The sequence below is a fragment of the Diabrotica virgifera genome, chromosome 6 (assembly GCF_917563875.1).
Source record: "Diabrotica virgifera virgifera chromosome 6, PGI_DIABVI_V3a".
NCBI lineage: Eukaryota > Metazoa > Arthropoda > Insecta > Coleoptera > Chrysomelidae > Diabrotica > Diabrotica virgifera.
In genome coordinates, this window is record NC_065448.1 from 353,539 (window position 1) to 366,800 (window position 13,262).

General features: G+C 31.3%; 1 protein-coding gene across 12 annotated transcripts in view; it reads right to left on the bottom strand.

The window, feature by feature from the left end:
- Window positions 1-5,240: 5,240 nt before the first annotated feature.
- LOC114330502 (papilin) overlaps window positions 5,241-13,262 on the bottom strand; it is a 274,344-nt gene continuing 266,322 nt past the window's right edge. For 11 of the 12 annotated variants that reach the window (XM_050654187.1, XM_050654186.1, XM_050654185.1 and 8 more), the window contains 4 exons: window positions 12,675-13,199; window positions 11,035-11,190; window positions 8,847-8,969; window positions 5,241-7,980 (listed from right to left, as the gene is read on the bottom strand). In XM_050654187.1, coding sequence (XP_050510144.1) covers window positions 7,781-7,980; window positions 8,847-8,969; window positions 11,035-11,190; window positions 12,675-13,199 — 1,004 coding nt within the window. In that variant the 3' untranslated portion in view covers window positions 5,241-7,780. The remainder of the gene's footprint in view (window positions 7,981-8,846; window positions 8,970-11,034; window positions 11,191-12,674; window positions 13,200-13,262) is intronic. The other variant, XM_028279882.2, reaches the window with a different exon arrangement.

Here is a 13,262-nt window from a genome sequence, read left to right on the forward strand (position 1 = left end):
CATTGGATATAGTAGCGGGCCACAGGCCTATTAACAACATTTGGTATCTTGCAAAAACAAGGAAATAAGAATCGTAAGTCATTATTACAGGATCGACTAGGACTGAAAGTGAAACAGTGTTAAAAGCTTTTATATAATCTGTAATCACTGACTGATAATAACATGCTTTTGTTGAAAGTAAGTTCGGAAATATATGCTGGTAATAATAAATGTGATAATTATTAGACACCTAGAACTGAACATCCTTTAGAGTCTTGTTGCGGACCCAACAATTTAAACCAAATAAAACTTTGGTTCACATCGTAAAAACTTATTGAAAGTATATGTTTCTTTATTAATGCATACACCTTCATTATTGGTTTATATATTATTGACGCTTTGAAACTCTAATATATCAGACAAACTGATAGAGAATTAGTTTTTGAGTTTTTGGTAGTAATAGGTAAGTGTGGAGGAGTGAGAGAGTGAGAAAGGAGGAGGAGTTCAATTTACAAGGTAGCTAACAATTCCGTTATTGAGATACATATTATGTAGTTGAAGGAAATTGTGAACGCCTTCTTTTCAGGCCACTACAATTTAGTTGTTATTGAGAGAAAGTTATTATCGTGAAACTATATAAAGTCTCAATACAAACATTAGTACCATAAGAGCAATAGAAGTAAACAACTGTGTGGTTGGGTGTATATTCTTTGGTAATAATAAAAGTATAATATCGAAAATGGGTACAGAAATGTATATTTGTAATAATTAATGTGATAATTAGACACATAGAACTGGATATCCTTTTGCGTCGTTTTACATACCCAACAATTTTCTAATAATTCGATTGTACCTAACATTTAGTAAACGTATCGAATAGTATTTTAAAGCTATTTTCTTGTGGGATTTTGCCTCCGTAATTATTAGTATATTTATAATGGCATTTAACTACGACTGTAATATTCCTCTTGTTCTAGTTTCATCCGTTTTCGTTAAGCTGACATCATATTTGCTATTACAGCTTTATTGATAGCAGTTTCAAATAATAATATACTCAATTTTGGTTACTATTCTTTTTCTTCTCTACAGCACCTCTTAGGTTGTCTTCTCAGTGCTCACTTTCTCTTTGGGAGCTCTTCTCACACTAATCCTGATGACACGATAACCTTGTCTCTTCAGGTCCAGCTCATTTCAACCGTTTTGGCCATACCTATATAATTATGCCATTTATATATATATTATATATATATATTTATAAATGAATTTGTTGACTACTATACCGATTTAGGAAAACGATATGCAGAAATGATCCCTGAACCAACTGAATTTCGAGAAAACATACTGGAAATAAAAAATAGTATGTACCTGTCTCAAACGACTGAAAATGAAATTGAAGAAATTATAAAATCTTTAAAAAATAAAAAGTCACCAGGGCACGACAATATTAGATCTGAAACTTTAAAAGAAATATCAAAACAGATTTCAAATCCCTTAACATACATAATAAATTCATGTCTTAATTTAGGCATTTTTCCAGATATATTAAAAATTGGAACTATTAAACCACTATTCAAATCTGGCGAAGAAATATATTGTCAAAATTATAGGCCTATAACACTGATCTCAAATATAGGCAAAATATTTGAAAAAATAATTAAAATAAGACTTACAAATTTTTTTAAAAAATTTAATATACTATCTGAATGTCAATATGGGTTTCAAGAGGGAAAATCAACGGAAGATGCAATCTGTACTCTAACAGCTAACATCTACAAAGCTCTTGATAATGCAAAACCATCTCTTTGTATATTTGTCGATTTAGCAAAGGCATTTGATACGGTTTCACATAAAATACTGCTGAATAAACTTCAAAAATATGGTATAAGAGGACTTGCATATAACATCCTAGAAAGTTATCTGCTAAATAGACAACAACATGTTTCTATAGATGGAGAAATCGGTAAAGGAAGAATTATATCTTACGGAGTACCACAGGGAACAGTCTTGGGGCCAATTCTCTTCAATATTTATATTAATGATTTATTTAGACTGAATATCACAGGTAAGATAATAAGTTTTGCAGATGACACAGCTATTTTCTATGATGCAAATACATGGAATAACTTAAAACAAAAAGCTGAAACAGATTTTGCTACAATTCAAAAGTGGTTTCAGTTTAATAAACTTACCTTAAATGTAGAAAAAACAAAATATATGCCATTTACATCATATGTTAATAACCTTCCAAATCTTGGCCCGTTAAAAATTTATGCAAAAAATGAAATTCCACATACATACGAAATTAAATATCTAGGTATAATAATTGATAAGCATTTACGATGGAACACCCAAGCAAATAATATAGTAAATAAATTAGGAGGACTCTTATCAAGATTTAAATTTTTAAAACAATTTTTAGGAATAACTCATTTACGAATTATTTATTATGCACTTATACAATCTCAACTCACATATGGTCTTTTAGGATGGGGTAGAATACGCAATAATTACTTACATTCTATAAATATTATTCAGAAATGGATAATTAGAATTATATACGGGAAAAATTTAAGATATTCTAGTGAGCTGTTATATAACGAAAGTAAATTTTTAACTGTACGTAAATTATTCTGCTATAAAGCCCTTATACATATACATGAAAAAAAGATAATATTATATTTTAACAGTCATGCCCATCAAACTAGATATATAAAACATAATGCAATTCTACCAAAATGTAATAAATCCATCCTCCAAAGATATGTTGGTTACATAGGGCCCAAATTGTACAATTTACTACCGGATAATTTAAAACAATTTAAAAATTATAAAAAACATAGGTATAAATATGAAATTAAACAATGGATTGGGAGCAAATCAACAAAATTTTGCGAAGAACTTATTAATGGACAATTCTAATAAATAAACTTAAGTATGAAATAAATATCGAAAATAAAGTTTACATCTATAGAGATTTTTATTATCAACTGCAACATTCCTTGAATTGATGGACACATTTATATCACAAATTACATATAGTAAAATTAGTATATTTTTATTTTTTTCTTATTTAATGTTAGAGTTTTTAGTATTTTTATAAATTCCCATATAACTGTATACATTTATACAATTGTTAAATATTTTTTGTTTTTGTTTATATTGTAAGTTAATATATTATATTTTTAAGTCTCACGCACAAGGGGTGCTACTTTTGTATGTATATTAATAATATATATACAAGGTAACTCAACTTCAGTGAGTTATTTATGTTTATTTAGGTAGTACTCATTATGCTTTTTATTTTTTGTAAATCTTTATTGTTATTCCTAAATAAATATTATTATTATTATTATTATTATTATATAGTTTTTCAAAATATCACTTAGTTCTCACTCCGTATTTCTGTGTAATGATAACTTTAGTCGTCCTTATATTCCTTTAAGAACTTTTCTTTCTGCGATTTTTAATCGGTTTTCACATGCATATTTATGTGTAACCGCCACGCTACTAGACACACGGAAACATTGAGCTAATACAGTCCTGGACCGTCCACTTGTTGCACTGTTTACTTTTCTGTCTAGTGGCGTTTAGAATGTCAGAAAATGTATAGAAACTTAATATTAACATAGAAAGCTGACAGTTAATAGATCAGCTGTATATGACGTTTATAGTTATCATTGTGTTAAAGTTGTAACAGTTTTAAAGAAGTATTGTAATATTCTTGATGTTTGAATAAAGCTATTTTAAATCAGAGTAACAATACTGGTTAATAATTTATTTTTTGTATGGAAAAACAATTATTTTGAATAGTTTTTTGATAGTAACATGACAGGGATGAAAGTCACATCTGATAATGGACCGGATTAGCCCATAAGCATAGCCATTAGGTTACTACCCATGTGTCAAGTAGCGTAGCGCTTACTGTATAGATACGGAAAAAATTATAGTTAGTATACCAAATTAACAAGAGATACTGACATTATGTTTGCACTTAATAGACAGAAATCAAAATCATGCTTCCCCTTAGTCTCCACTTCACATTTTGCATTAACGTCCACAATGAAGCGTTATTCCGAGCTGTAAACCTGATTGTTTCCTGATAAACAGTGTTGCCAACCTCAGGAAACAAAATGCAGTAAAAGAAACTTAAAAAGCAGAATACCTAATAATTTCAAAACATCAAATAATCTTCTCTCCGACATAACATTCATAGAATGGATAAATCGTTATATAACTATTGTTAAATTTACCACAAATTGCCTTTAATTTAAGAAATTTTTGAGAATTGTAACGTAAATGAAGTCAAAATGAAAAGATTTAAGGCAGGCAAATGATCAAGAAAAAGTAAGTAAAGCGTGGCAGCAATGATGGAAGGAAGCTTGTTGTCAACAACAAGCATTACTATCTCAAAGTGAAGGAATAATAATTAACGGAAGATCTATTAACAACATAAGATATGCAGATGACACCGTGATTATGGCAAGCTCTGCTGAACAACTACAATTACTACTAAACAAACAGTTTCTGTGAGGAATGTGGACTAAAAATGAATATAAAAAAGACCAAATACATGATAATAACTAAGAAAACAAACATACAAACAAGCATACATTTGGGAAAGGTATAATACCCATATAAAGAGCTGATAAATACAAATACCTAGGAATCTGGAATTTAGACAACAATGATCAAACAACAAAAATAAGGGCCAGGATAGATATAGCAAGAAATGCGTTTGTAAAAATGAAAACAGTTCTCTGCAAGAAAGACCTTAGATTAAAACTGAGAGTAAGAGTTTTGAGATGCTACGTGTTCTCGATACCGCAATATAGACTTGAAAGCTGGACATTGATGCAAGAACACATAAATAAGCTGCATTCGTTTGAAATATCGTGTTACACAAGGATGCTTAGAATAGCATGGACACAGAAGAAAACGAACACGGAAGTATTGCGAGAAATGGGCAAAGAATACGAAATAATAAACACAATAAAAATAAGAAACTTACAATATCCGGGACACGTAATGAGGGGTCAGCGATATGAAATGCTAAGACTGATAATACAGGGAAAGATAAGAGGCGGAAGAACTATAGGAAGAACTATAGGAAGAAAGAGAGTGTCATGGTTGAGAAATTTAAGGGACTGGTTTAAATGCAGTTCCATAGAACTCTTCAGAGCAGCGGTAGATAGAGTAAAGATAGTGATGATGATATGAATTGGGAGGCGGAACTTAAAGAAGAAGGTTCAAGAAAACAAAAATTTCTTTTATATTTCGTAATGTATTAAACACATTTTTACATAGACATTTTTTTATAAATATTGTTAAAAATATATATACAAAGAACTAAGTAGATTGCACAAGGTTTTTTGATAACTTAAACTAACAAAACGAACATATCTACAATATCTCGAGGACTCGGTTTAAACATTAACAAACGGTAAATATGGCTCAAAATTTGTCCACCAATATGGCAAAAACGTCTATTCGTATCTCAAAAATGGCGAGAAGTTTTTATGACTAACTATGCATTTTAGCTTTAGGTAAAAGTAAAAATAATTGTCTACAGCTACAAAAATTTTGTACGATTCAAAACAGAAAATTTATCGTTGACAAATATTTTTACGTTATTTCCAAAAACTTCTCTTCTCATCTTTAAGATTTGTCATTGTTATTCTTACTGATAGTTTACTGTTATTATTAATCCGAGAAATTTTTATGGACATACCTACACTCACCCAAAATTCCGCCACTAAAAATTTTTGATTGCGTTTGACAACTTATAACTTTATTATTATTGTACTCCGATTTTCAAGATTCTTGCATCAGTTTGTAGGTACATGTAATGATATCATTTGCTATTATTCCGGTAACAAAAAATATTTGATGGCTTAGATGGCATTATACGGGGCTGAATGGAAGCGTTGTATTTTCTAATAACTTTAAAAAATTATGTGGAAAATTGAAGAGCCTATTTTGCTTCATAGTCCTTTAGTATTACCCCAAAGGCATCGATAATATCTTTTTTTTGTAAGATCTGCTCAATTTTTTGTAAATAAAAACACTGATTGACTCATATAATGAATAAACGTAAATATCTTAAATAGAGGTTGGATTGATAATATTAGAATGGCCCGCATGCAGCCCAGATCTCAATCCTATCGAGTATTTATGGGATGAATTGAAAATAGCTATTCGCCATCATCCTAGGCCTCCAGAAAATTTGGTACAGTTATGGCCCCGGTAGAGGAATATCGGGCTATTCCCCAGGGAAGGATAACACATCTTATTTATTCGATGTTAAACAGATTGCGATCAGTCGTTGCTACGAGAGGTGGACATACTCGCTATTGAATTGTTTTGTTTTTAATTTTGTGTTGTTACTTTTAGTGCGTTTGATAATCTTAATTAAATAAACCTTCAAATCAGTGTTTTTATTTACAGCTTTTACAAGAAAAGAGTTATTTGGATAATTAAAAAAAAAACAAAATCTTAAGGATGCCTTCGAGATAATATAAAAATCAGTCCTTCAATTTTTCCACAGAATTTTTTAAAGTTGGGAGAAAATACAATGTTTTCATTCACCCCCATATAACGCCAACTAAGCAAAAAAAATTATTACCGGAATAATAACAAACGATGTCAATACATGTACCTACAAATTGATCCAAGAATCTTGTAAATCGGAGTACAAATAATAAAGTTATAAATTGTCAAACTTAAACAAACATTTTTAGTGGCGGAAATTTGTGCCGGTGAGTGTATTTATTTCAAACACTGATAAATACGGATAATCTGGATATTGATTGGGACAAAATTAAAGAAAAGTATTAAATGCAGTAACAGAGACCATAAGAATAAAGAAGAAAAAGAAAACAGCAAAATGATACAGTGAAGAATATAGATGGGTCATACAAGAATGAAACTAAGCACACAAGAAATATGAAACTAAGGACTACAGAAAGGAAAACTTTTGAAGAAACAAGATAAGAAACAGACAAAACGTTTTTTTTTTAATAAATGTCGCTATGCTCAATAGCTTCACATCAGGATGTGACGATAGAGTCCATTCCAAGGCAGCTATTTACATAAATAACGAAAGAAAGAAATTTATCTAACATACATAAATGCCCAGATGAAAAAATCATTGAATACAACCAGTCCATTGTCCCACAATTTGTGGACAAAAAGCTTCAGAGACTGTGAGAACAATATCAATTCTAAAAACTTTGTCTCGACATGCTTTTTAAATGTTACAATGGGAATATAAAGGTTTTAAGATTGATGACAAACAGTTGAATCGCCCCAGATTTGCAGATGATACAATTTTAATAAATGACAACCTAAAAGAACCTCAGGAAAGGTTGCATAAATTACCAGTAACTTAAAAAGTAGGATCAGAAATAAACTACGAAAACTAAAATAATGGCGAATTTAGTACAGAGAGAACCACTGAAACCAGAAAACACTCCAAAAAAACAGACCAAAATAATAGAATAATACATTAACGTGAACCATAACATAAAAATAAGCTGGGATAAACAACGATATGAACTGTGGAGAACAGTTTAACGATGAGCAGCACATGACAAAGTAAAATATATTATTTCTGGATTTTTCTACATAATTTTCGATAAAATCAATTTTCAATACTTTTCAAATAAATTTCCCAATTTTCCCAATGAACTGTAAACAAGTATTTTTTTAGTTCATGATTTTTTTTACACACAAAAAACTTTATTTTTTCTCGGATTTTCACGGATTCTTTTAAAAATTAAAAGAGACTAGGTTGGAAATATGGTTATACTAAATTGTTCTCGAAAGTGTTGTGCCTCTTGGATTTGTGGATGTGTGGACCGTCCACGGGTAGCAGTCCTGCTTCTGTACACGATCTGCAGCAGAATTTCGCGTAATATTTGTGCGTGCAATATTGCGCTTTGACTATTAGAGCACAGTTGGCGAAGAACTGGTTGTCGGTGCAGCTGGGGTGGATGTGCATTCCTGCGAAAAGAAAAGAAATCATTTTAATATCAGTATATTACAATCAGTGTTAGAGTGGGTGATCGTCAAAGCCAGAAATATTCCCGATACAACGTGGAGTACGTCAGCGGGACACCATATCGCCCAAACTGTTCACTACGCTTTTGGAATATATAATAAGTCATCATCATCATTTGGCTCTACAACTCTATGTGAGGCTTGGCTGCGTTTACTATTTCCCTCCATTTTTGTCGGTCCTGAGCAGCTATTTCCCATGGCTGTACTCCCATTTTGCGTAGATCACTGGCTACTGCGTCCGTCCATCTCTTTCTTGACCTTTTTCCATCGGGCCTTTCAAAGAATGTGGCGTTTAGATGTTTAATGTCGTGTTCCCTTACTAATTCCCTCAAGATCCTGCCAATTATTTTGTTTTGTTTGTGCATTACAATCAAATCTGTTCCTCTACCATCTCTCCCTTTAGCATAATTTGGAGAAAAAGTATGATATTGAATACTACTATATTCTTCCCTTATACCGGAAAGTAAGTGTACATTTTATACTTATACTTGACATACTTTAGTTGCCACTACATTTGAATGCTTGCATGTATGTGAGTGTGAGGGTTGTTAAACCATATTTATGTACATTTTAGTATTTATATGTATGCAGTATGGAAAATTATGAGGTAGATATATATCCAGCAGTAGACAAGCGAAGATTGAATGAAGACAACAGCACCGAAGGAACATGAAAGGTGGTTAGGTACATGAAACTCAAGACAACGTTGCACGAAAACAAATGAAAGAGAAAATAAAAAAGTATGAAAAGGTATAATGTGGATATACTTGTGATCAAAGAAACAAAACAAATATCAGTTTTCATATTACCTTCAATGGATATCACTAAATCACTGGAAGCTCTGGAATATGCATTTGTTGCTTCACACTGGTACGTTCCTGAGTCACCTTTCGTTGCTTGTTCTATTGATAGCACACTTAACCTCTCCGTTTCTGAAAATGTCAAATATTGATAGAATTAATAAAATTGAATATTTGTAAACTATACCTAGATGTACAGTAAAGTCTATAAATAATCTATCAACTTTTTCAAAGACTATATAAGACATCTTCTACTTGCTAAAACGTTCTCTTTATAGGTATTTTTATGTGGATAAAGATACTCTTGCACACTTCAAGAATAGACTTACTTTCAACAAGAATTTGACAATCAAGTTTTTTTCTTCTAATGTTATTATTCACATTATTTTCTTCTAATTTTGCCGTAAGTCTAAGTTTATAGCTACATCTAAGTGTTTTAAAATTTATTTCTCTCCATTGAGTACAGCAATCTTGCCACAATCTCGTTTTTACGTCGTTTTTTGTGATTTTATATATTTTTTTGTTGTTCAACAAGCTATATTATTCTGCTTGCATTTTTTATAATGTCGCACCTTCTTTATCTTCTTAGTGTTTACTTACCCTTTTATTACACTTTTTGAGTGTGTATGTGTACTTATCTACATTTTAAATGTACCTACCTATATAAAAACTCTTTGACAAATATTTGAATGAGAAAAATGTACATACTTACTAATGTACTGTCCAGGAAAGCAAAGAAAAATATATAGGTTTCAAAATGAATTAATTAAAGTCAAGTAGTTAAGAACATTTAAAGCGAAAACTTCGATAGATAGTTATTTTGGGAAAAATATAGTCCTTTAAAATTTAATCAGCACAACATTGATTATAATGTAAAATAAGTTGCATATATTTTTACGTTAAAGGCCAAACTAGGTGGTGATTCTTTTTCTTCTCCTCTTCTTTGTCAGCCTGCTTGCATCCACCCTGCACATATACCTCCCCATGAGTTCTACACTCTTCTCTGTTTTGTGCTATTTGGTGCCAGTTTCCAAAAGAGACCTTTTTTCCAGATCTATCTATGAAAGTTTTTACTTCTATCGACACTCCTCCGAGGGCAAAAATATTTTTTTCTACCTACCTCTACCGAAAGTATACTTTTCCGGACCTGATTGTAGGGAGCAAAGTTGTACTTTTCCTCCCTAGGGAGGAAAAATAAAAGTGACGTCATGGTATTTCATTCATGAAATATAACTTATTGATGCCCTGTACAATATCTATTTTCTATTACATAAGTATCTATACATTTCAACGTTCATTTATAAAACATTGTATTTTGCAGAATGTTAAAAAACAGTAAATTGTTATTTTGATTTAACAATGTTTACATTAATAATTTGACTTATATTTGACAGTTGACAGTTATATTGTACCTACTTGTTAGTTTTAGTTCTAATAAATTTTGTTGGTTAGTTACATAAATAAATTAAGTAAAAATGAAAAATTACTTGTTATTAATTTGAGGAAGGTGGAAAAACCATATTATGTATAATATGGGAGTAAAGTGCCTTTTCCTCCCATGAATGATTACTGCCCTCCGCTACTCGTCGCGCAGTAAACTTCATTATCGGGAGGAAAAGTAGCACTTTCCTCCCTTGTTATGCAAATAGCTATTTCCACCTACCTCTACCGAAAGTATACTTTTCCGGACCTGATTGTAGGGAGCAAAGTTGTACTTTTCCTCCCTAGGGAGGAAAAGTAAAAGTGACCTCATGGTATGTCATTCATGAAATATAACTTATTGACGCCCTGTACAATATCTATTTTCTATTACGTAAGTATCTATACATTTTAACGTTTATTTAAAAACACTCTGAATTTGAAGAATGGTAAAAAACAGTAAATTGTTATTCTGATTTAACAATGTTTACATTAATAATTTGACTTATATTTGACAGCTGACAGTTATATTGCACCTACTTGTTAGTTTTAGTTCTAATAAATTTTGTTGGTTAGTTACATAAATAAATTAAGTAAAAATGATAAAATGACTTGTTATTTGAGGAAGGTGGAAAAACCATATGTATAACATGGGAGTAAAGTGCCTTTTCCTCCCATGAATGATTACTGCCCTCCGCTACGCGTCGCGCAGTAAACTTCATTCTCGGGAGGAAAAGTAGCACTTTCCTCCCTTGTTATGCAAATAGCTATTTCTTACCTGTTATACGTATCTTGTCGCTTTGGTAGATTTCAACACCATCTTTGTACCATTGAACTTGAGGTGTGGGGTACCCACTAAACTCACATGGTAACTCGATATCGCTACCTAGTGGGTACTTTTGATCGTTGTTTGTGATTTGGGCCCTCACTGGTACTTTAAAACATAAATTGAATCAATTAGATCATGTAAACGTTATTAGATCTAGATATTTTACAATAAAAATAAAATCATATTGAATATTTTTAAGCGCCATGAAAATATTGCAAAATTTTTGATTAAAGCCTTATTATGTATGAGCTTTATTTAAATGTATTTTAAATACAGGGTGGGCCAAGGAAAACAGTCCACCTCGATATTTGGCAGTAGTTATTAGATTTTAAGGAAATGCCGAAACAGGCCGATTTTTATTTTTATATTGCAATTTTTTGGAATATAAATTCAAACTAGTGACGTCATCCATCTGAGCGTGATGACGTAATCGATGATTTTTTTAAATGGGTATAGGGGTCGTGTGGTAGCTCATTTGAAAAGGTGTTTAATTATCTATTCAGTAATATAAACATTAATGTCATTATTTATACAGAGTGACCAAAAATTTTTTTTGAATTAAGTTAATTGACTCAAAAAGAAGAATGTAGCTATGTCATTTATTTAACTCAAAATACATTGTACTACTGCCAAAAAATAGAAAATGCCAGAAAATACTGCCAGAATGTTTATTTCACAAATAAACATTTCTTTTCGTTTAAATTATATCACAAACAGGCTCCCACCTACCTCTTGGCAGTTTGAATATTTAATTTAAGCGAAAAGCAGTGTTTATTTGCCAAATAAACATTTTTTTCTATTTTCTGACAGCAATAGAATGTATTTTGAGTTAAATAAATTACATACATTTGTCTTTTTGCGTCAATTAAATTAACTTAAAAATTATTTTTTTGGCCACCCTGTATAGTTAGTGATATCCATGTTTATATTACTGAATAGAGAATGACCATTCAAATGAGCTACCACACGACCCCTATTCCTATTTAAAAAAATCATCGATTACGTCATCCCGCCCAGATGTATGACGTCACTAGTATAAGATATATATCAAAAAATTGTTATTTAAAAATAAAAATCGACTTGTTTCGGTATTTTCTTAAAATATAATAACTACTGCCAAATATCGAGGTAGACTGTTTTCTTTGGCCCACCCTGTATATCGACAGATTTAGAGGAATGAATATTTTATTTATACTATGTATATACATAATAACCAAATAACCAAAATAAAAGGTATTTTGATAATGATTCCCGAAGTGGAAGTCGAAACGTCATATATATTTCATTTCCAACTTAAATTGTGACATATTTCTCAAGTAAAATAGTAAATTACAAAAAACTTTTACCACAGGTCATTTAAAAGTTTTTAAATTAAATAACCAATTATTTTTCTAGCTTTTTCCGTTAAAATATAGTATATAAGTAAAAATTTTCGAAACAAGCATAAAATATCTTTTTTCACTAATGGAATTGCCGCAGTCCTATGACGGCTATTGTTAAAATTTCCATTGGTGAAAAAAAAAATAGTAAAAATACCAAAAGCCATTACAAGCAAAGCAAGAAATAATGTTAATAATAACCATGCATACCACTAACGCTTGGAGGAGGCCTTCCACCTTGAGCATCCGGCAAGGTATTCGGTATAATTTCATTGGAAGGTTCCGTATAAGGGGGTATATCAGGATTATAGGGTGTATTAGGTATCTCCCAATCAGGAGGAGGGGTTCTTACAGGAGCAGCAGTTGTAGTAGGTTCATTATCGTTCACGATCCACTTGCTATAGATTTGATCTTCAGGTCTGTGGAACCTAACAGGCCCTCTAGTTTTTACAGTAACAGACCAACTAGCTGCTTTACCGAATCCGTTGTAGGCTTGGCAGGTGTATATACCTAAGTTGTGTAAGTCTACAGAATGGATAAGCAATGAATAGTCTTTCCTAATTTCAAATTCAGAGTTTTTGAACGGTATCATCGAGTCATCTTTCCACCACGTTACGGCAGGGAATGGATATCCAAGGACAAAACAGTTTAGGGTTGTGGGAGCATTAAGGGATACTACTAGGGGTTGTTCATCTCCTGGTTCTGATAGTATTGTTACTGGTCTAGGTTCAGAATCTACGTTTAAAGTAAAAGAAGAGTTAGTAACACAAACAAGAGTTACGACACAAATATTAAGTA